Below are 23,125 nucleotides of genomic sequence, written 5' to 3' on the forward strand. Positions count from 1 at the left end.
CCCTTTCTGCCTCAAACAGCCTATTTTACCCGCTCCTAAATGAATCCTGGTAAAAAAGACAACAGATAAATGATAGATATTTTATATATTATTAAACTTCATTATACATAAATTTTTAAATAGATTGATCTGCCGTGACATAAAAGAACAAAATGTAAACATTTTTAGATTTTCATTAATTGATGAGGTGTTGTGGAATTATATACTTCAATATGACTGTAGATCATCAGAGCAATATCTTTTCGATTATGTTCCATCGCAATCGAAAAAGAAGTACTACCATCCTAAAGAGTAAAGTGAATATGTTTCATTCAGTTTTACCGAGAAAACACAACTATTATTTAAATTAAACAACACGGGTTTAGATAAATTCTGACTTACATGATCAGCAATACTTGCATCACAACCATCAACTTCTAACAATTTCTTCACAACTTTAGCATAACCGTGCTCACATGCGCACATTAGCGCTGTGGAACCATCCTTTCAAACATGTGAGATAGGTATATTTGAAATTCATCCTTATCTTAAGCTATAGTGTGTGCAGCGAAACAACGAGGATTGGGGGGGGGAGGGTTCATGTGATGACTATCAACTTTTTAGTGACTCTGAATATGACCAACAATTCAAATTTACCTGTCCCCTAAACGATAAACTATATAGGATTTTATTCCTTTCGATTTAACCTGATTAGTTGTGGACTTGAGGTCTAGCGATAAAGCGATTCTAAGGCCCAGGAATGTGGTTAACATTGAGCGAGGGGCGTGGCTATGCACTCACACTTTCCATACTCACCAAGTCTGCTGTGTTTATCGTCTTCGTTGCCCCACATTGGAGAAGGAGATCGACGGTCTCCACGTTCCCCATGCCAGCGGCTAACATCAGAGCTGTTTGACCAGTCTAATACGCGGAAGAAACAAAGAAATTTGTATCCAGCTAATTTTGTGGTTTGCTTCAGTGAATTTTATGATATGGTGCCCTTTTTCTGCAAGCTTTATCAGCCTCTTGACGTCACACGTACATGCTATACCACTGTTAAACCCATACGTTAAATATTTTGGAACTGAATAGCTAAATAATTTTCTAGGCAAAATTAGCCCAGTGGGTTAATAGAAAGATTAATTAATTAGAATCGTAACAGAGTTGATTTATTACGTACACTTTGAGCGACGCAATTAAGGTTTCCCTTTTCAAACAATCGCTTTAAGACCACCTTATCTTTGGAGTTGACAGCTTCCTTCAGTGAAGCTAGCATCACTGCAGAATAGCCGGCCTGCGGGAACAGACTGTCAGTGTAGCATTGTAGCAAAGTGCAAGTGTTTTTAGTGATTGTACGAATTTGATATTATCACAATAGAGAACAGGCTTTTTCAAGCTATACGTACCTTGTTTGTGATAATCACATTGCATTGGTTTGTCTTTAGTAACTCATTCACACAATCAAAATTTCCGTATGTTACAACGTAATGCAACGCTGTGTTTCCCTAAATCAAATATATACGTATTGGGACGTTTCTTAATGTGTACTTGTATCGTTTTCCTCGCTAATTACTTGGCTAATTTTTTAGCAAGTCAGATTCAGAAGAAAAAAGATTAATCTAAACTCTAAAGCGTATATTAGATCCGACAAATGCCTCCACGAGTGCCTCAAGGACCTGATATCACCTTTTAATACAATATCTACCAGGCCGACAAACTGAAGCCAAGAATATAAACAATCGACACACTATATACAAACACGCTACAAAACGTACATGTTCATCTTGGGAGTTTATTATACCATCCAAAAGATAAGGCAAATGCTGTTGAAAAACTCTAATAAGATCCGTCAGAGACTCGTTGTCAAGTCTTTCATCTGTCACACAAGTAAACCAATAATCTTCAATGTTCTTTATGCAAAGCAACTGTACATGGAATATGAAATAAAATCAATTTTTTGTTCACTTCAAACATGCACCTATGAATCAGTAGTAATAATATTCGATCTATTATTGAATGAATTGGAATGAAAGACTTACTAAATTCTCTTCGTCTAAGTTTTCGGTATTGCTTTGAAAATGTCTTTGAAGAAGTTTGCACGTGAAAAGAATGTCCTCCCGAGTACTAAATTAAATTAAAACTAAATTATAAATGTCTTGGCACTTGTTTCGAACTCTATAGACTGCGAGATAAATCGATTTCTGTGTATGATATAGTGATAATGATAATGTAATTATGTGAATGGTGATTAAATTCATATATAAATTAACAAATTGATAGAGAAGTGGAGAAAACATCTCCTGCATATACTTTCAAGTAAGGAATTTCAACGATGTTGAAACTGAGTATAAAGAAATTCTTGCACATAGATTTTTCAGTTCAATTGTTAAATACCTTTTTTGACCAGCTTTACACGATCTTTCGCTTGTGAAATCCAGGATGAGTTCATCAGATTCAACTCTTTCATATTCATCACTGAACATTCTTTGTATTGGAGACACATTTTCATTGAGTCCTGTCGTCAATTTCTCCTCCAAATTTGGCGTTTGTGGTGGTGAGAGCGGCTGTAACGATACATCCGTAAGAATCGATGTTTCGAGATCAGTCTGAACTGTATCTAAAACGCTGCCATTGCCAACACCAACCGTCCGTGTTTGCAGTGAAAAACACCTCTCACAATAACTATCAGTCAAGCAACATTCACCTACACCCACTGAGCTGGTCCTAGGTACAACATCTCCATCTACATCTACATCTCCAACTGCTTTGTCAGACATTTTTGGGGAACAGTTTACACCTAGAGATCGAGAAATTTTTAGGACACAATTTTGACAAGAAACATCCGTAATGCTTTGATCACCGCAGCCCACTGAACGGCTGGTTATACTTGTCTCTACAGCAACAGAAGATAAGGACTTGGATGTATGATACTCAAGAAGTAGCTGTCCTTCCACGTCGACCCAAGGTGACGTCTCTACAGCAATGCTTGAATTATTGGATTGCAGTATTTCATCTTCACATAAAGATTTCGGTGAATTACATTTGGAGCATTCACAATTTTCAGAATCATCAATCGAAGACATACCAACACCCACTGACACTAAATCAACATCCTCCTGTGCAGTTTGAATGCCAATAGAATGTTGTTTCTTGTTAGATCTATTTTCTAGAGAGCTACATTGCGTAGCAACTGAAATAACGGTCGGGCAAGCAATGACACCAATACTGTCAGTGATAATCTCCACTCCAAAGCTTTTATCGCATGTGGATACGGTATTTTGGACACTTGTATTTGTATAGCTAGGAATTTCTCTATCTTCTCCCGCACAAGAATCTTTCAAGCAATAGTTCATTTCCCAATCCAATAGATCTTGTTTCAAAAGGTGATGGACCAGAAGAAGAGTCTTTAGTCCGTCACATCAGTTTTAATCATTATGCCTGAGTTATCACGAGTGTTTATTCAGTGGAAACATCATTCGTTGACACTGTTTGCTTGCACTGAGGTGCTTTCATATTTGAAGTTTTTGTTTGAGTGCAGCGATCTGAAAAACTTTTAATATCATCATCTTGGATAGTCCTTGATTTACCACGACGTCCCTCGACAGTCCGAGGTACTTCGCTACAGTAACCAACGGCAGCACCTAAAGAATGTCCAAGCAATTTCGACTGAATTTCGTTGCATTTCTCACAGAGTATATCATGAATGGTATCGTCACCAACGCCAATATTTCTTGTTTTTCTATCCTGAGAACCACCAATCAAATCATCAATAGAAGATGATCGACTAGTATTACTACTCATTGTGCTACTTCGAGAGCGTGATTTTTCAAATTAAGTCTATTTTCCAACTGAGCCAAGTTGTCTCTTCTCCTCTTGCAGAGTAGATATTTTCACTTGCAATAAAGGGATTTGCTTGGCTTCTTCTTCAAGTTTTCTTACTTTTTCTAAACTAGATCGCATCTGATCTCGAATTTTTGAAAGCACGGCTTTAGTTTCGGGTGGAACGTTCGAGTCCCAGAATGATGACGTGGATTTAATGCTTTCTTTAGAATCATCCGCCGTAGGTCTTGCAACCAAAGAATCAAAACTTCCTCTCGGACATGTTAAACAAGAAAAATCCTGACTGGGACTTCGCGGTGACTCCATAACGCCATCTTGAGAACTGCGATCACTGCTGGTCTCAAAACCTGTATCTTCAGAGCATGTGCTTTTGTACGGACTTGCAAGTTTGGAGTTAAAACGTCTCCTGAAGTACCTGAGGAACTGCTAAGCCTCTTCTTTTCAGTTATTTGAAATGTCTCCGCATCAAAATCAAAGTATGTCTCCACGCCAGCCATTGCCAGTGTTCAACCTAAGAAACGAAATATTTCACGCATCGCTCAATATCTCTCAAAAATTCATTCAAGGAATCGACTAGAAGACGATAGACATGCAGAAAATCATATTGTAACAATATGTTGAGTTTATGACTTGGTGCATGGCGTGATTAGTTTGGTTCACTCGAAAAATATTAGGGCACTTTATCTGGTTATTGTGGAAATTATTGTAGATGGAAACTGCACAGCAGTCACCAGACTTCGTGAAAAATTTGTTTGTCAAAAACCCCATCAGGCATGTGGACAACTCATTACTTGAATAATGGGGGTGGTCGATAAGGTTTTACGGAAGTAAAGGTTGATGTTCTGTGAGTTTGGGATGTTTTTATAGGTAGGTTACTAATTTCCCAGTGACTTGGCCCCTTGAAGTTTTTTCACATGCGGTGTTAATAATATTAGAAGTTGGCAGTCCCCACGGATGTACATCAAGCATACAATAAGTGAAACCACGGAAGACAAGCGAAACCGCATGCTCGCATATTGACCATATACTATGCTGTCTAGGAAACAAATAATGGTTTTGATAATGAGATATGGTCGTATGATGTAGCTACAGCTGTAGTTTTTCTTTGCGTTGACAAATATTGACCGCAAAACAATATTCTATAAAATGCTGCACTAGTGACTAGAATAATGGCATATTCATGATACTGAAGTGCCATGGTAACAAAAATCCTGCGAATTATAATAGGATTCAGGAATAACAAAATTTGGACGAAGGTGACAGACTAAAGTGACAGATGAGGTTCATAAATAATTCCGATTGTTGATATAACCATTCGTATTAAATCAGAAAGCCCCGTTTACACTACACAAGGCGAACTCATCTTCAAAGCTTTTTATGTCCTGTTCACGTATACGTTTGGCCTTTGACTGCACATACTTGAATTGATCAGTGGTTAACTGCAATCATTATAAACGGATAACTAATTTCCTGTTTCCTTTGGCTGTCTATATATATAGCTATAAAGTATAGATAGTTTAAATCTTATAAACACGAACCTTTGTAGCTAATTTCAAATTAAACTTCGACCTAATGTGACGAATAATTGTCCGGTCCTGGTAAATCAATTTTATAACTACTGCGCAACTTCACCAAGTCAAGACATGTCTATTACCTGGTCGTGATATATCTATAAGTTGTAAAATAGATTTTATTTCCCGCGTTAAAGCATATCAGTATAGTGCAACACTGCAAGTTAATCGAATAAGAGAAGTTTACTTACTGTTAAAAGGTTTAGAAACGTATCGTGATTGTGGCTATAACAATGTACCATGTGAATGTGCATGAGTATAGTTGGTCTCATGTTTCATCTAATGCCTGGTCGGGGAAAATCGAAAAGTCTTCATCCGTCATTTCATATACCAAATATTAGACAAATAACAAACTTTCAAAATCTGAAATCTTCGTGTATAAAAACCATAACAATATGCACTTATTTTACATTCTCTATGGCGACCGTGTAGTAATTACATGAGCAAGGATTATCTTCTCTGTATGACTGTTTATCTACTTAGTACTTTAATACATTATCTCTGATATGTTCATAGCAGTTTACAGTCAATTAGTTTGAAATGATAAAACGCATGAGCGCTTTGGATTCTTTGATAAAACGTATTTCAATAATGCACATATATATACAAACGTGTTTACCTTTCTGTTTTATATACTTGAATGAAGCTCTGAAGGGTCTGAACATCATCGGCACATTAATTAAAAAGGGAGGAAAACATTCTGAATGACTACAGCACGTCGTCACGCAGATGTTTTTTACCTGAATGACCTGAATGAATAACGATATATAAACACTTGAACCTTTTTTTAAACTTAGTTTTAACAAAAGATGTCAAGCTATTTTACCAGCATCTTTTCACCTCGACTATAGTGAAGCGTGACAAATGAGTCAAAGCAGGAAACACAAGCTTACAAGATTCACAAGTTTCACAAGACGTCTGCTCATGAAATCGTTGCTAGACATGTCCTTTCATGCTTATCATGACGGCGTCAATACAAATGTGCTGATAATGTTCACCCTAGTTTTGAATACGTCAAGATCACCAAGAGGTGTTCATTCATAGCAAAAACAAGGTTCATGTAAGTATATGTGTATGTAGCGAGAAATCTCATCATTATAAACAGAGCAGCTGTAAAGCAGTAAGATAACGCAAATATATGACAATTCTACTTACAGATAGGAAAGAAACTGATAATGCATGTAGTTTGATCCACTAGAGAACTGCAAGGAACCAAGTCAGTTGTTTCATTGTTGATTGTTTCTGTGGAATCATTAGTTAACCAAGTGACATACGAGCCTGCGAACAGCTGTTAGGCTTTACAGAAGCTATTTATATCGGGTTTTATCAAGGGATTAAGGTCATATGGTTGAAATGTGGTTTCCATGAAAGAATGCATACAAAATAACTCATTAGTGTTCGAGTTTTCTCGAATCATCTAAATAACGAAGTTCTAGTTATATTGATATTCTGTCAAACTGTCATTCATTTGAAAAGTGGTTTCGATGAAAAATGCATGAAAATGGAACGCTCTGGTGTAGATTTTTGCTCGAAACGTCGAGGTTATCTTTACGATTTAATTATCATGTGGTTTATACATGTTATCAACATAACGTTTCAGGTGATGATAAATCTTACAAGACGTCATCGTTTTCAAGCTTTCTTTCATTATTAAAATTTATAATAACACCACCTCTCTATTATGACGTAAAAAGGATAAGTGTTTGTTCTTTCAAAGATTTAAACATTTCCTTTACGCACACGTATAAAAACGCTTCAGGGGCGCTTCGAATGGGAAGCGCTTAGCATCCTTAAATGTCAGTACTCATACTAGTCCGGCCTTTCGTATCCGAAAACGTAATAATATCATTCATAAAATATTTCGTCCAATAAGGTGTTTGTTAGTAAAATTAATTCTGATTCAATTTCTAATGTAGGACATGATAAACTCAGTTAACATAATGCAATAATCATTTTGATAAATTAATCATAAATTATACGAACACATGATCCTACGGTAGTCGAGTTGATCTTGATACATCTTTTGGAATACTTGATATTTTTTCTCATAAAACCTGGAATAACAGGGGCACTCCGAATAAGTTTTAAGAACTAATGATCACAAAATGTGAGATTAGCTTCCGATTATGTATATGTTTTCAGATAAATTTCATTTACCTTTTTGTACTAGAATTCGGATGAAGAACATTACCAGCCGAGCTCATGCAGGCCATTGCATCCTGAAGTAAACAACTTATGTTATAAATGGATGAAGAAATGTACACGATCAATAATATGATATTTTTATTCCATGTTACAGAAATTAGCGTACCTTCATTGTTTTAAAATCACCAGCAGCATACGCTGCCAAAATCGCAGAACCCACCAACACCGAATCTGTTTCACGTGGTAAAACGAGTGGAAGACCTTTAAGACATAACAAATCGCATATGACATATAAAATAAGCGAGTTTACTATACAGCTGACATCATTTTGATCATTAATATCCTTATTACTCGTAAAATGTGTAAGAAAAATGTAAAGTAATTAATGTTCACTGCATGTTCGTTCACCTGTGACGTCAGCATGACATTGAACAAACAAAGAATTCTTGGAAAGTCCACCACAAATAAATATTGCTTTGATATTATGCCCACATGAATTTAAACGTTCTATAATTTGCCTCGTTCCACACTGGAAAAAACGTAGTGTAAAAGTTAGCCATGATTTGACATCGTAAAGGCTCGTATCACTGATAATTACAGTTTACACAAACTGCAAACAAGAGCACACAGGTGTTTAGCGACAGTAATTTCTATCAGGCCTCTATCCACTGACTACTATCGCAAGGAAAATCTTCGTAAACGCATGAAAAGTGCTTAAAAATTAAATTTCTAAATCGAATTAAAACAAACTGAAATTTATCTTTAACAGTTGCAATGTAATACGTACAGACAAAGCTTGTATTGTAGCCAAGTATAAAACTGCTAAACTTTTGAGATCATTTGTTAAAGTTAGCCCTGTCACCTAACAAAAGAAAAAAGTTCATTTTAGCATTTATATTAGCATAGCATAGAAATCTCATAGTGCACTGTTATTCCGATAAAAACTCAAGTTCCCCGGGAACAAGCTGTGAAATTGTGGGAGTTATATATTAAGGTTCCTCTTATCAAACTACGGGATCAAATGTCTTGACTTTGAAGTTCATGTTTACCGCGTCAAACAGTCGACTCGAATCATCCTTAATGCGGTTACTACACCTCAGCCTCTGCTAATGACGCTATACATACCATTCCTTTCAATGTCGGATCTGCAATTGGTGATCTGTTACCATGAAAGTCAGGATAGACGTGATAGTCATTAGTTAACAAAGCATAATGTTCCTGGTCCTGCGCAGATTCTTCCAGAATACTATATAACTTTTCGTACATCGTACACGCGCTTGAATATTTTGAGAAAAATAGCAATTTCAATTTATTATCACAATATCGACTCGGGGATCACCTCTCCATTATGACCACGATTCTTTTCAAAATGTCTCGAAAGAATTTTTTTATGAAGCTCGGTTTACATAGAAAAACGTTCCGTGACAGGAATTTCCCAGTAAAACTGGAGAATGTGCGAGAAATGTGTCATAGAAGATCACGCAATATCATAAGATTGGACCTGGTTAATATTACTATCTGGATGATAATTTCCTAATTACTTAAAAATATCTTAGACTTATCTAGGATCAAAACAATTTGTTTACAAAAACAAAGTCAAATCAGTTTACCTTTGTTTTGCTTTTTCTACAAGTTCGGTCCACGCAGGATGTGTTTCAAGAATATGATCGATCTGCATGTAACAACTAATGATGAGGATTGGCTGCTTAGTTGGGGAATAACGTTGCTCAAATGAGTACAAATGTCCTCATATTGTGTTTTTGTTTTTATCATCGCCCTGTCAAATACTACAGAATTTCCAAATAAATGAAAATTTACACCGCCTCTCTCGAACCCCCTAACTTCACAACGAATGTTTAGCCAAATCACGCCCTGATGCTTTCAGTAAAAACTTCACAAGTACATGTATGCAGGGATATACCAGCCTTCTAGAACAGTACTTACCACTTTCCCAGTTGCACTTTGACCACCTTCGTTTAACCATAAATCTGGCACCATAGCTGAATAATATGGTCCCCATACTCCGTCTACAAACAAAGGTCGCTCGTCTATCTATAAATAGAAATAAAACCTATTCGGACGAGTTATGATGTTTAACACAACCTGGGTGCATGAGATTGTGATAAAAAAGATGAACTGCTGTGATAGAACAAATGCGTGATTTGTTAATCTGTTTTCAATATGTCAGCTAGGGACAGAGTCAAGTTTCTACCGTCGAGATGATTTCTACCTGTCGAAACAAGACTTTGTTATAAGGTTGAAACCTAACATACATACTGCCATATGACAACTAGAAGTTCCAGAAATAATTGCTAATCTTGACGTGAGTGATTCGCATGACAGTTCATCCTTGACAGCTGCACCAATTACCCCTAAAATATCAAGCACTAAATGTTAGGTATACCTACCAGAAAAAGCCACCTAGCTTGGTAATAAGCCTATAAAACATGTGGAATAATGACATTTTCTCTATATAACAACAAGGATTGCAGGCTCTGATTATGAGATTGTGAATATAATTATTATTGAAATATAATTGTACCCAGTCCACCAGCGTGAGCATCGATTAACGAAGTAGCCACAGGTAACCCAGTTGGTAGATCGAGATCTTGAGAAGCTTGTACTGATAGTCCATGAGCAAGGGGTTTACCTGGCATAGAGACAGAATTGCCACCTATAACGACAAAAATTACAAAACAAAATAAATAAAGAAGCATGAAGCATTGAAGTCTTAACTCTTTTGTTTAACCTTTTACCTAATATTTTAAAATCATCTTCAACAAATTCCGATAGGCCTATACCACTCCAAAATGAAGGGATCCAACCTGAATTACCTGAAAGGTCATGTAGATGATTAGAAATTTAGAATTGGGTGTCTATGCATGGAAATCACAAGCAAGAACAGAATTGTTTACCATTGATCTGTTGTGAAGAATGCCCCATGTAGTTAAACTTGCAGACCAAAGAGCATAAAGATCTAGAAGAGAAGCAACAAAACAAATATGCCAGTCATTCTGAGTGTAAATATTGTTTCTACAAAGTGAATTTAAATATTTTGATGCATTGTACATGACCAAAAGATTTACAACCATGACATATAAAAACCATGTTTACCATATAAATGCACTGAACATAAGCAATGATTTGGAGATGTTTGTTCAATATGTAATACTACCAATATAACAAATATTACATTTACCTAGTATAGGAACCAGTAGCTTTGAAAGACAAAAATTCTGGTAGGTCAAAGAAGACAGAAATATCCTTCCATCTTTCTTCTTCTAAGTTTTTCTTACACCATAAAATTTTTGGTGCTTGCATCTCTGGAGAAATTTTGCCTCCAACAAATTTAAGTACATCATGTCCTGTGGTATTGATAATCTCAGCTTCTTTCACAGCTCGGTGATCAAGCCATAAAATAATATTTCTATTGGTTGCCTTGTTGGGTGTAATTGACACAGGATTGCCATGTTTGTCAAGAGCCACTAATGAACATGTTGCATCAAATCCGATACCACGAATGTTGCCTTTATTAACCTTGCTGCATGCTTTCTATTTAAAAAATAATCATTTATTTCTGTTGATAATGTCCAAAAAGCGTGCATCATTGAAAAAGCTTGCTGGTTTATTGCGATCATGATTGGTTAATCTGATAGACTTATTGCATTTGATTAGTTCATGTTCTCTCAATGGTTTATATGGTCTGAAAGGTCTCTTAATATGGTTTATATTTTTACAACCTGGTTACAAGGTTAGGTTTGGTTACAATCATTGACAGTAAGAATATCAGTCACTGTTGTGGAACCAAAACATCATGGGTTGTTAATACTAATCATATGATCAATGGTTACTGTTTTATGGTACCACATTATGACAGCTACTAGTCTGTTACTAGTGATAATAGACACTTCCCGAATTTGCTTGAGTGCACACAAAACAATAGCTTGGAAACGAGGCAGGCAATGAAATCTATTGTTTATGGGCTGGTTTTCATTGCCCCAGAGCAAATTCGGGAAGTGTCTATAGTCACGCCAATTAATGTCTAATGACCATCGATGTCAATTTTAATCCGTTTGACTCGCAGTACATGTTCGTTTATTGATTTTGATGTTGCATACCCTTACTGCAGAACATAAACATTTCCAAATATTTTCAGATGATTGTTCGTACAACTCAGGCGAGGGTTGCCAAATGCTAATATCTTCTGAGGAATATTCAATAATGCGTCCTTCTCTATCAACTACCGCAGTCCGAACACTGCTTGTGCCAACGTCGACGGCAATATATAAATACGCGCCAGAATCAATGTCGGTATTATTACCCGCCATATAAATTGGTTGCATTATTGGAAATATTATTGCATTGTAATGTATTGTAACTGGATTCAATGGATTGTAAACATATTTTTAATTGCTTTTTCTTTTTGCTAATTATCCTTTATTATCCATTCTTACCAATGCTTGTTACCCTCTCTTCCCACTGAGTCTCTTCCACGTAAATTTACCTCTCTTCCAGGTAAAGTTACTCATTTCCGCGTATTGACAAATTCTGCTCATTTTAGCATTTTTCTGGTTGTAGGTCAGGTGGTAGTAGGAACAAGGTTGCAAATTATACTGAATCTAGACTATCTAGTCTGCGGGATTCATTATTTAACTGCTTATTTTTAATTTGTAACTCTTAAAATCTGCTGTCGTTTCTTTGGACGCTCATGACCATGGGGGTAAGTTTAGTTGATATAGAAAGTATCTATTCCATTATTTCCATAATATGTATAAACACGTTTTGAAACTTGTATCATTTTAACGATGAATTTTGATAGAACAGTAAGAACACCTAATGAATTTAGAAGTTTGGTGTTTGACTGTATAATGTTTCTCCATGCTGTCGTTATGAGGTTTTCATAATTCATACGCATTATTCAATAGAGGCGTCCTGAAAATGCTGAGCACTTTTATGAAAAACTTCTAACTTCCGGTAATCGACTTGGGCAACTCATGTGACTTTCTATAACCGGGTATTTATGGTTCTTATGAAAGAGATCTTTCTCGCGTGTTATAGCGCCTTCTGTAAATCTAACCAGTACTAAAAGCCCCGACTAATTGCATTGTGAAAGGTTCTTTCATTCCTTTCTGGCTTTCGTTTGGCTGATTTGAATGTTTGCTTTATTATATATATCTGACAGGAGGACAAGTAGATTTGACCACAACGCTACCTTTGAGGAAACATGCATAAACCAATCAAATGCAATAACTCAGATTAACCAATCTAGCGCAATAGAGTGGTAGTATGGGGCCTTGGGGGTGATGAGGTCAGGGTTTATTAGGGTCCTCGTGAAGATGATACTTCCTGTTAAAGGGTTTTTAGTCTACTCCAGCTTTTCCCTGCCTCCATGAAGTACATGGCGTTCACAGTGAGACATGTGACTAGGCGCTTGGTTGCACCGCTCATTTTCAAATAATACGACAACGGCCGAACACGGCAGCGCTTTGAACAGACGTGTCTTATCATTTACTTACGAACTGTGTGTGATCAAATATAACATCTCAGGATAAGCACAGTAAGAATGGCTGACAACTTTGATTATAATGTCATGGGAAAGGTACTGTATCAACATATTGTATATATCTAAAAATTGAAGTAAACTATTTGTGTGACCGTCACTAAATGAATAAACTTAATTAAATACTTTCATACTGAAATTATACTAGTACAAGCTGACGCTGTAGGAAAGACGCTTTCATCTTCCTAGAAGCCGGCAACATAAAATATATATGTTTCAGCTAGAGATGATGATGCAGAATTATCATTTAATATTACCTACCTCGGTGGGTAAATATGTCTCCGCCTCGATTATGCATTAAGAGTTCACTTCAGCTAATATATAAAGAAGTGAATGCAAGGACTTCTAAAGATTGAAAGTGTGGGTTTATTTGCCGAAACGTACATGGCATGGTATTCTGTAGTATACTGTCATATAGTATACTACACATGGTACTGACATTTCTGGGGGTTTTCGTCAAAACACAGTTCTCGGCATATCACAATAGTCAACAAGCATCAGGGTTCGCTTCAGTTACCGTATTTGCATACGTACATATCACAATGAAAGGATCTTAGTACTTAGTAAGATGTTATTAACATACGACATTTCCGCCTGTTTGACTATATTTCTATATCGTATATGCACATAGTATGCGCACAGTTAATCTTGATGTACAACACATTTTTAACGACTGTGTGCGTATATTCTTATACCTTGATGGCTCGACAAGTCGCGTATGTTAAATAATAGTCTGTACGTAGGACATGTCATAAGAGACAAGATACTGAGGCTATTCCGCATCCAGTACTGACACTGTCACTGGTCATGGTGGCAAATGCTGGTTTCGAAATCGGAGCCGTTGCCAGACTACTTAATTAATTGGTGGGGGGTAGCCTGCAGTGCAGACGCTTCGAAATACAAAGGAACACAGAAGCGTCTTCACCGCGGGCTAGGGGGGGGCTGTATTTTTATATATTTATTATGTTTATACATGCATATTGAGGTACAAAAGAAATCAGTCGGGCAAAAGACGAATGTATGAATATACATTCCCCCCCCCGACATCGAAATGAACCCATATCAAAGCGAGCATGATTGGTTTAATTAACATGATCCGCTAAATGAAAAACTTCTGAGGATAGAGATACCGTAAAACAACTTAATCGATGTCGTGTCCGTGAATTCGGTGCAAACAAGGTCGAACATTAAAAGTCTTAAAGTCTGGTTCACACGAAGAAAATTTCTCTGACATTTTTTAGACAAGTGGCAATCGCAAATGTCCTCTCAGAAATGTTTTGGTCGTCGTATTATTTGCTCTGTTGATTGTGGTGGTAATTTCCATCGCTCTAACATACGCCTTAAAATTGCAATGCGATGATGATGAAAACGAGCACACATCTCAAACAAATAACCCCTTATCGTTCCTCCTGTTCTCTGATATCCACCTTGATCCATGGTACAAAGCTATGGCTGGAGACAAGTACTGTAGGAATACGAGTATACAAAGCGCTTACAATGCTTCGTATGGAAGACCGGGTTGTGATTCACCTTTGAAGTTACTTAATGAAGTATTGAATGGCATGAAGAGTGTTCGAGCCAAAAATTTAACAAAAATGGACTTTGTTATGCTATCAGGTAGGTGTCTTAACATTCAAATGGACGTTTTCAATCCTGTTCTCCCATAATCTAGGATAGTGAAAAGTTCGAAACTATCTCATATAGGCTAATACACTAGCTTGTATGTCGCTCTAAATATAAAAGTAGGGCAATTTTTGCAAATATGTTGCTTCAGGTGACACGTGTGCTCATGGAATCACAACAAACAGGAGAGAAAACGCGCTTGGGATTATGAATATAACATCACAAGCAGTCAAATTAGCATTCCCGGACATTCCTTATTTTCCAAGTATTGGTAACAATGATCTTCCAGGACATTATGTAATGCCTACTGAAAATGATACGTGGTATTCTGATCTCCTGAAAATCTGGAAAGACGGCATATTGTGTACAAACTGTACAAGGTCGTATCCAACGACGTCTTTGGATGAACTGCAAAAGACATTTTTATATGGAGGGTATTACAAGGTGTCGATTGCAGGTTTGTAAAATACAAAACTCTGCCGTGTGCATGTTTTTTTTCTTCTATTTTGTTTATTCGTGACATATACCATAACGTCTTTCCATAATTTTTGTCATGTCGATATATTTAGATGGGAGCATGACATTACTTGTCCTGAACTCCATGTATTGGACTAAAAGTACCTGGATTTCAGCTGATTATTTCCAGGAGAGAGCAAACAAACAAATAGCATGGTTAAAAGAACAGTTGGAATTAGCGAATTCGACGGGGAAAAAAGTTATTATCACGAGCCATATACCCCCTGGGTACGTTATTAGCTTTATCATGCAGTTAAACAGTGTTTTGTCATAGAAAATAATGTAATACCAAAGAGCTTTAATGTGGAAGACGAATATTGATTATAAATTGATCGATAGTTTTCGAATTGCGTTACCCATGTTGGCGTTAAAACGACGTTTACTTAAATTAAATTTGCGAGGTAGCGAATGGCTTCAAAATGTAGCCACAAAGTCTTCATGCTTGTGCCATGAACTGCTTTGTAATCATCTGTAATTTGTCCATTAGGATTGATACCTTCGCCGAAAAGACTCTGTGGTTAAGTAATTTTACTGAATTATACATGGATCTCGTTGCAAAAAAGTTTAGTGAACTTGTGGCAGGTTCGTAATAAAGAGATATAATGTAATGAAATCCCGTTAACTTATAGTTGCCAAGTTTTTATGTGAGGTAGCATTTTTAAAGTAGCATTTTTAAAGTAGCGTAAAATTATGCGTCAAAAAGATCACGTTGTCTCATGTTAATATACTTTCATTTTTAGGTCAAATCTATGCCCATTTCCACAAAGACAGTTTCCGTTTTCTCCAAGCAGACAAGAAAAACGATTCATTGTCATCGTACATTCTGCTGATGCCGTCTGTATCTGTTGTGTATAAAAATAATCCTAATTTCCGCATCGTTCATCTGGACCCAGACCGTCAAGCAATCACTGATTACGAACAATTTTACATGAATCTTGTTATTATAACAGGTGAGATTATACTATGCTTGAGATTTGTTACAACACTTAAAAGATAACGAGCTCAACGTGCATGATTTTCCAAAAATTTACGATACCTGAAATAATGATTATATCAGATCTCGGGAGACAAGCCGCGCAAAAAAGACCCTGGGTGCGAGGTTGGACAAGCCGTAGCACAATGTTGACTTGTAGAGTCCGGGGAGCCATTCATTGAGTGATTGACGCCTATACTGACAGAACTATATATAGCGTAGCGTAGATTTCTTAAAAATTGTACAAATTCACCAGTTGTCCATGACCAGTTCAGTGTAGTATTCGTGAAGGCAATCAGAAGAGATTGAGTGTGTATATAAAACATGAAAATCCAACTGGAGAATTCTTTTTTATATACCGTTATTTTTGCAGAATTCAACAACCCGGTATGGCAACTAGACTACAAATTTTCAACACGATATCCACCAACTGGCGATGATGACAAAGTTATCAATGGCAAAAGAATAAAGCATCTTAGTGATAATCTTATCAGCCAAACAAACGATAGTTTCTTCAATGGTTTTATCAGTTCACGACAAGTTCGCTATCAACCTGATTCTTTTTCCCGATTCAAATATTATTGCGCGGTGAGATATTACAGTCAGAAAGATTATGATGCGTGCAACACGAAGTATCCAGTAAAGGGCGGATAATAGTGCCATGTTTTTTGAATTAGTTACTTTGATTTAATAAATGCACCCTAGCTCTCAACAACTCTCAACAACTGAATACATTTTGTCGCTTTCGTATTTATATCATGCGTGCATTCCTCCTAGCTAGCAACATTAGGAAGTTGATTTATTTCACAGCCAACTCGATATAGACAAGGATAAGCGATAAGCCTATCTGTTTGTATAGCTCATCTGCGATGCATGAAAAACTGAGAAATATCTCATGCGATAGAAAAGATAACTTGTGATGGATAAAGTGTACTTCGACAGGCCGGATTACCATTCTTATGACGGCCGGCATATTTACTGCATGTCGACGATATAAATAAAACTAAGAGTTGGTTGCTTATTTCAAGCTTAAATTAGGCCAGTGCGTTGAGCCAGGGTTGAGCTAGCTGCTGCGTACGTTCATATATAATGTAGTGACTTCTTCTTTATTTGTACACGATTGTTTATCTGTTTCACTTTAATATCGTACGTAGCTATAACGTATTATTATTTAACACAATAAACGATATGATTTTAAACAATGAGAGATTTATTATGTCCAACACCTCATGCAGCCCCTCATTATAAGTAAGAAATTTTAAAATAAATTGCAGTGGGAAAGATGTGACATCCCATGCGAGTGTAGGCCGAAGACCTCAGCCTCGGAGGTTGGGTGGGTTCAATTTCTCCCTGGTTTAGTCTTGAATATGGTAATTATTATACGAATCTCTGTTTTGAAGGGAAGATTTCGCCAAATTATTTTGAAGAACCTTTTAAATTACCTCAAATTTTCGACAAACGACTGTTGCATATGTTCAACAGGTGGCTGTATTTTTTTCCCATTTTATCTTTGTTTAAAACATGACGGCCCTAGGTGAAATTATATTGAATAAATCACAGGAACAGCCCTTGTGGCCGAAGAGTTACCGTAACAAAAAAGAGTAACTGTAATAAGGAGTTGAAAGGAAATGCTGCGACAATGTAATTCGTGCACTGACTAAAGTCCAGTTGCTGATTTCTTGGTATTTATACTTTGGTACGTACAATTAATTGTCGAGATGTCGATATATTTGATCATTTTACCTGAATGATCTTGCAATTATTATCCGTCGTAGTAATTTTTTTTTGAAAGTGAGATATTTTTTTCTTCTAAATTACAAGTTGTTATTTCACTAGGTTAATTAAACTTACAATCGTCTCTCGCTGTGACGAAACTTAAACTGTAACATTTGCGAATTCCGCGTTGTCGTTAGTCGAAAAATTATACCGCAGTAAAAATTTCAAATTCAAAGTAAAGAATATTTTACAATTCATATCTGGCAATTACTTTAAATATGTAGATATATCCAAATGTGAACTTTAAATTTTATTTATTTTGGCTAAATACGCAACTGAACGGGAACCTGCTCCATGCATGAACAGGTCATATATAGTAGTTGTGATTAGTTGGTGATTAGTTGTGATTAGTTGTGACTAGATGTGATTAGTTGTGACTAGCTATGATTAGTTGTGACTAGTTGTGCATGTGAACTGAGACATTGGGGCCGAAGCCCAAACTCTGCATTAATGATTGGTTTATATTTTTATGCAGATATTTGATAAATGATTTTCAACGCTGGACTCCTAATTATCTTAACTCTATCAGAGTATGGAAAGAGTTTGAAAAGTTACGAACAAGACACCAGTAAAGTACATTTCACTTCAAATGCAAACAAGTCTGAAACATTCCTATTGTTCACTGATGTTCACTTAGATTTAATGTATAAGAAGACTGGAGATAAAAGTCAATTCTGTAGAAATAAAAACACTAAAAGTTCTAACAAGGCAGATTATGGTAGCCTTGGCAAGATTGGATGTGATGCGCCATTGAATTTGCTTCGAAGTGTACTGTCCGCTATGAAACAAAAAACAAAAAGTCCAGAGTTCATTTTGATGCCAGGTAAAAGATTTTACATGAAGCTAGGAAGAAGAATATATATTAAATATTTAGAAGACTAGGTAAGAAAAGGAATAACTGCCAGGCACTGTGCTTTCTTCTAAGAATACAATTTCTATGCAGGCGATGCTACTCCTCATCATTTGGGAAGAAAGGACAGAAGAAAGCAGGTTTTGAAAATCATAAAGAAGTTATCGAGTGAAGTGAACTCAGTATTTCCCGATATTCCTTATTTTCCAGTCATTGGTAATAATGATATACCAGGTGACTATATAATGCCTGGCGAGAAGGATACATGGTATTCTGATGTACTGAATATCTGGAAAGACGGCATATTGTGTACAAACTGTAACATGAAATATCAGACGACATCTTTGGATCAACTACGAAAGACATTCTCTTATGGAGGGTATTACAAGGTGTCCACATCAGGTTTGTCGTTTCGTATATGCAGTTTTAGCAAGAACAGGTGAAATTTTCCCATTTCATTTATAGCCATAAAAGTTTTCGCTATATCTATTCTATATATACTTCTCAACACTACAGGTTTCTACTATAGGAGAAAATTTTGCATCAATCTTCATTGATTTTTTTTTTGGCATTTTTGACAGATGGAAAGATGAACTTGCTGGTTCTAAACACAATGTACTGGACAAAAAGTGCTTGGAAACCAAAGAATTACTTTGTAAACAGGGCAAATACACAGATGAAGTGGTTAGAAGGGCAGTTAAATATTGCTAGGAAAACAAAAAAGAAAGTTATTATAAGCAGCCATATTTCTCTCGGGTATGTGAAGTTTAAAGATATCCTTGTCTAACGTGTTTGAAAAACAGAATTTATGATAAGTTTTAGTCTGCTAGCTTATTCAAAATAACGCTTAAAATTTATAAATTGTGCATACGTGTTTTCAAGAACGATTAACATAATAGCAATTCTTAGCATAATCGCTGTCAAAGGTACCCGCATGTACGCGCTACGTGCCTATTTTTATAATTTAGGATGGATATCTATGTTCATATATCCACTTGGATGAGCAATTTCACTGATCTATATATCAACCTGGTTGTGAATGAATTTAACGACGTTGTTGCAGGTGAGGGAATCAATCAAGAATATAAGCTGGCTATATTTCCTCCTGGATTCGTATAAAATAGGTTCGCCTGCACAATATTTAGAAATTTGTTTCTTTTTCAGGGCAAATCTTCTCTCACTTTCACCGCGATAGTTTCCGTCTGCTCAGCGATAAGAAGAAAGATTCTTCGCATCGGAAATTCTCTTATGTTCTACTAATGCCATCTGTTTCACCTTCATACAGAAATTACCCGGCATTTCGTGTTGTTAATCTTGACCCGTCTCTCCAGGCAATTACGGATTACGAACAATACTACTTGAATATAGGTACAGGTTCTGACACTATCCCATTGCCATGTCAAATGACATTTCCCATTTTTCACGTCGAATACAATGTTCCATTCCATGCGCTGCCCATGTATTTTTCTACCAAAGACATACTTCGATATTAACTTAATTCTTCTTAATTCCCTCTTTAGACATTAAAAATCCAGTATGGCAACTAGACTACAAATTTTCAACACGATATCCACCAACTGGCGATGATGACAAAGTCATCAATGGCAAAAGAATAAAGCACCTTAGTGATAATCTTATCAGCGAAAGAGACTATAGTTTCTTCAATAGTTTTATCAGTTCACGACAAGTTCGTCATAAACCTGATTCTTATTCTCGATCTCTTTTTTATTGTGCAATTACTTGCATAAGAAAAAAAGAATTTGACGCATGCCGGAAAAAATATCCAGAAGATAACTTTGATAAATAAAAAAATAGTGAAAACCTTTTGAAATGGTTCGATAAGATCCAATCATGCATACAGTAAGATCTCTCAAAATCGTCAATTTAATTGGAGAAAGAGAACAATTAAGTCTTTAGGATATAATTTCTATTTCTGTAACGTGACCAATAGCGATATTAGTGAAATGAGGGCTGGAGCCATTTAATTTTAATTTTAATTTTATAAGCTTTGTCACAATATAAATTTACAAGTAAAACACTATTAATTTATAACATTATTAGAGCTATCCTTGCAGACTTCAATTTTACAGTCAAAAAACTATTAAACATATTAGAATAGACATGGATCTGTGAAAGTCCTCACTGCAAGATAGCTCCAATTATACTATTTCTAATAATACAACATTGAACAATTTACAACAATTGTGACAGGGTATTCACAACAGCTTTTGGCCAATTACTGTGATCCCATTATACTACAATAATTTATATATTATATTATAATAATAACATTATTTCTTTTAAAACATCTTTATTAAAAACAGCATGCAAGAGGTTTAGTGAGATCGCGAGTCTGATTGCACTTTAAACAAATTGTTTTCCATGAACGAGGATCATTTATGTTATAGTTACATTCTAGAGCAGAGAAGTAGTAATCAAGTAGATATTTTTTAAAGGTATATAACGAGTTCAGATTATTGGTTATGTGTTTTGGTAGACTATTCCAGATCCTTGTTGATCTGATAGAATATGATCGTTGATATGTTGCTGTATAGCATTTCTTGATATGGAATTGGGTGGAGTTTTGTTGAACGGATCTTGTTGTTCTCAATTTCATAGGTTGTGTAGGAAGGACTGCGCTCGAGAGATTTATTAGACCACAATTTACTTTAAATAATAACATCATATCTAAATACTCGTGCCAATAACTGATAGGAAGAAATTTCAATTGCTTCAGACGTTGTTCGTAGCTGGCTTCACAAAGAAATGGCAGACGAAGGATATATTTTGATGCACGTCTCTGTATTCGTTCTAATCGGGATATGAGCTCGACAGACTGTGGTGACCAAATTTGCGTTGCATAACCGATTTGTGATCTAACGAGAGTTAAGTACAGAGTACGACGCGCTGATTGATTGCTAATATTCCGTGTAGATCGTTTCAAAAATCCAAGTGATTTATTTGCCTTTGAACATTGTTCCAAGACTTGTTTTCGCCAAGTCAAGTTGTTGGAAATCCATACACCTAAATCAAGTTCATGTTCTGAGTTTTCTAGGGTTTTGTTTTTTAGAGTGTAGGAATGATTGACTATCTTGCGCTTCCTGGTAATACGTAGAGTCTTACACTTTGATGTGTTTAGTTTAAGACCAGAATTCGAGGAACTAGTTTCAAAGTTTGACAGATCATCCTGCAACGCTGTAGCATCATCAAGGCAGTTGATTTCTTTAAATATCTTGGTGTCATCAGCATAAGTTGCGATAGAAGAACTCACGATACTGTTAGGTAGATCATTTTCATACAATAGGAAGAGTAGTGGACCGAGTATTGAGCCCTGAGGTACTCCTGATGTTACTGGTGTAGGAGATGATGTTGCACCAAGAATGGTCGTTTGTTGTCTGCGATCTTGTAAGTATGAGCCAAACCATCTGAGGATGTTACCATTGAACCCGAAATCACGAAGACAAAGGAGAAGACGTTTGTGGCTCACCTTATCGAAGGCTTTTGACATGTCCAGGTATAAGACATCAATTTGTTTACCACGATCCAACAAGTTACCAATTTTGTCAAATACTTCGATTAACTGGGTGGCGCAATTTCTTCCTGGCATGAAGCCATGTTGACAATGATTAATCTGGCTAAACACATGTTCTTTGATGCAGTCAAACAAACAGCGTTCCAATACTTTAGATATTAACGAAAGTAGAGATATTGGTCTGTAATTTTCAACATATTCCTTATCTCCCTTCTTAAAAACAGGAACGACATTGGCCAGTTTCCAATCTCGCGGTACTACTCCAGTGCGCAGTGACTTGTTGAATAGATCACAAAGCGACGGCGCTATTTGGTACGCTGTTTCTGTAAGTAAACGTGCAGGAATACCATCTGGTCCATGCGCTTTATTGTTGTCAAGAGTTTTTAAGACTGAAGCAATATGAACTGGTGTTAACGTGATGTTCTCCAACAAGGTGTTGTTCGTCGAGTTGTCACGAACTGCTTCGATTGAACAGGAATCGTTGACTGTGTTTGGTTGATCACTGGTGAAGATTGAGGTGAAGTAGGAATTAAAGGCAGATGCGATGGCCTCTGGGGATTCTGCGGATGATCTTGTAACTTCACTTTCAGCTATTGACACCTTCTCGGGTACATTGCTAACGTTTGATTTTAGTTTGAAGAGAGACCAGAAGCGCTTCGGATTATTCATGCGGTCTGAGCAGATAGAATTTATGTACCTTGAGCGGCTATCACGCAACATTTTCTTTATGGTAGTTCTAAGTTCCTTGATTTTTGCTTTT

The 23,125-nt window shown here is 36.3% G+C and overlaps 4 protein-coding genes across 4 annotated transcripts; 2 read left to right on the forward strand and 2 right to left on the reverse strand.

The window, feature by feature from the left end:
- Positions 1 to 86: 86 nt before the first annotated feature.
- On the reverse strand, positions 87 to 4,316 carry LOC114536280. The gene is made up of 11 exons (XM_028557614.1): positions 4,235 to 4,316; positions 3,829 to 4,166; positions 3,451 to 3,723; positions 2,374 to 3,383; positions 2,019 to 2,103; positions 1,755 to 1,904; positions 1,386 to 1,484; positions 1,160 to 1,273; positions 796 to 900; positions 382 to 483; positions 87 to 284 (listed from the first exon to the last, which is right to left on the reverse strand). The coding sequence occupies exons 1-11, from the start codon at positions 4,314 to 4,316 to the stop codon at positions 165 to 167; spliced, it is 2,478 nt and encodes an 825-aa protein (XP_028413415.1). The 3' UTR covers positions 87 to 164.
- LOC114536310 (FGGY carbohydrate kinase domain-containing protein-like) lies at positions 4,211 to 11,952 on the reverse strand. The gene is made up of 15 exons (XM_028557658.1): positions 11,654 to 11,952; positions 10,735 to 11,087; positions 10,451 to 10,512; positions 10,292 to 10,369; positions 10,078 to 10,209; positions 9,813 to 9,907; positions 9,480 to 9,587; positions 9,146 to 9,207; positions 8,661 to 8,811; positions 8,323 to 8,397; positions 7,944 to 8,064; positions 7,702 to 7,796; positions 7,548 to 7,609; positions 7,374 to 7,444; positions 4,211 to 4,330 (listed from the first exon to the last, which is right to left on the reverse strand). Exons 1-15 carry the CDS (start codon positions 11,876 to 11,878, stop codon positions 4,326 to 4,328), a joined length of 1,695 nt encoding a protein of 564 aa, XP_028413459.1. The 5' UTR covers positions 11,879 to 11,952; the 3' UTR covers positions 4,211 to 4,325.
- A 2,439-nt stretch (positions 11,953 to 14,391) lies between these two features.
- Positions 14,392 to 17,169, forward strand: LOC114536281 (sphingomyelinase phosphodiesterase D-like). The gene is made up of 6 exons (XM_028557615.1): positions 14,392 to 14,738; positions 14,842 to 15,175; positions 15,288 to 15,462; positions 15,722 to 15,816; positions 15,975 to 16,184; positions 16,581 to 17,169. Exons 1-6 carry the CDS (start codon positions 14,544 to 14,546, stop codon positions 16,859 to 16,861), a joined length of 1,290 nt encoding a protein of 429 aa, XP_028413416.1. The 5' UTR covers positions 14,392 to 14,543; the 3' UTR covers positions 16,862 to 17,169.
- A 1,909-nt stretch (positions 17,170 to 19,078) lies between these two features.
- On the forward strand, positions 19,079 to 20,640 carry LOC114536282 (acid sphingomyelinase-like phosphodiesterase 3a). The gene is made up of 5 exons (XM_028557616.1): positions 19,079 to 19,235; positions 19,415 to 19,589; positions 19,802 to 19,896; positions 19,998 to 20,201; positions 20,354 to 20,640. The coding sequence occupies exons 1-5, from the start codon at positions 19,079 to 19,081 to the stop codon at positions 20,638 to 20,640; spliced, it is 918 nt and encodes a 305-aa protein (XP_028413417.1).
- Positions 20,641 to 23,125: the final 2,485 nt, after the last annotated feature.

The sequence above is a fragment of the Dendronephthya gigantea genome, unplaced genomic scaffold, assembly GCF_004324835.1.
Source record: "Dendronephthya gigantea isolate DGI-Jeju-01 unplaced genomic scaffold, DenGig_1.0 000133F, whole genome shotgun sequence".
NCBI lineage: Eukaryota > Metazoa > Cnidaria > Anthozoa > Malacalcyonacea > Nephtheidae > Dendronephthya > Dendronephthya gigantea.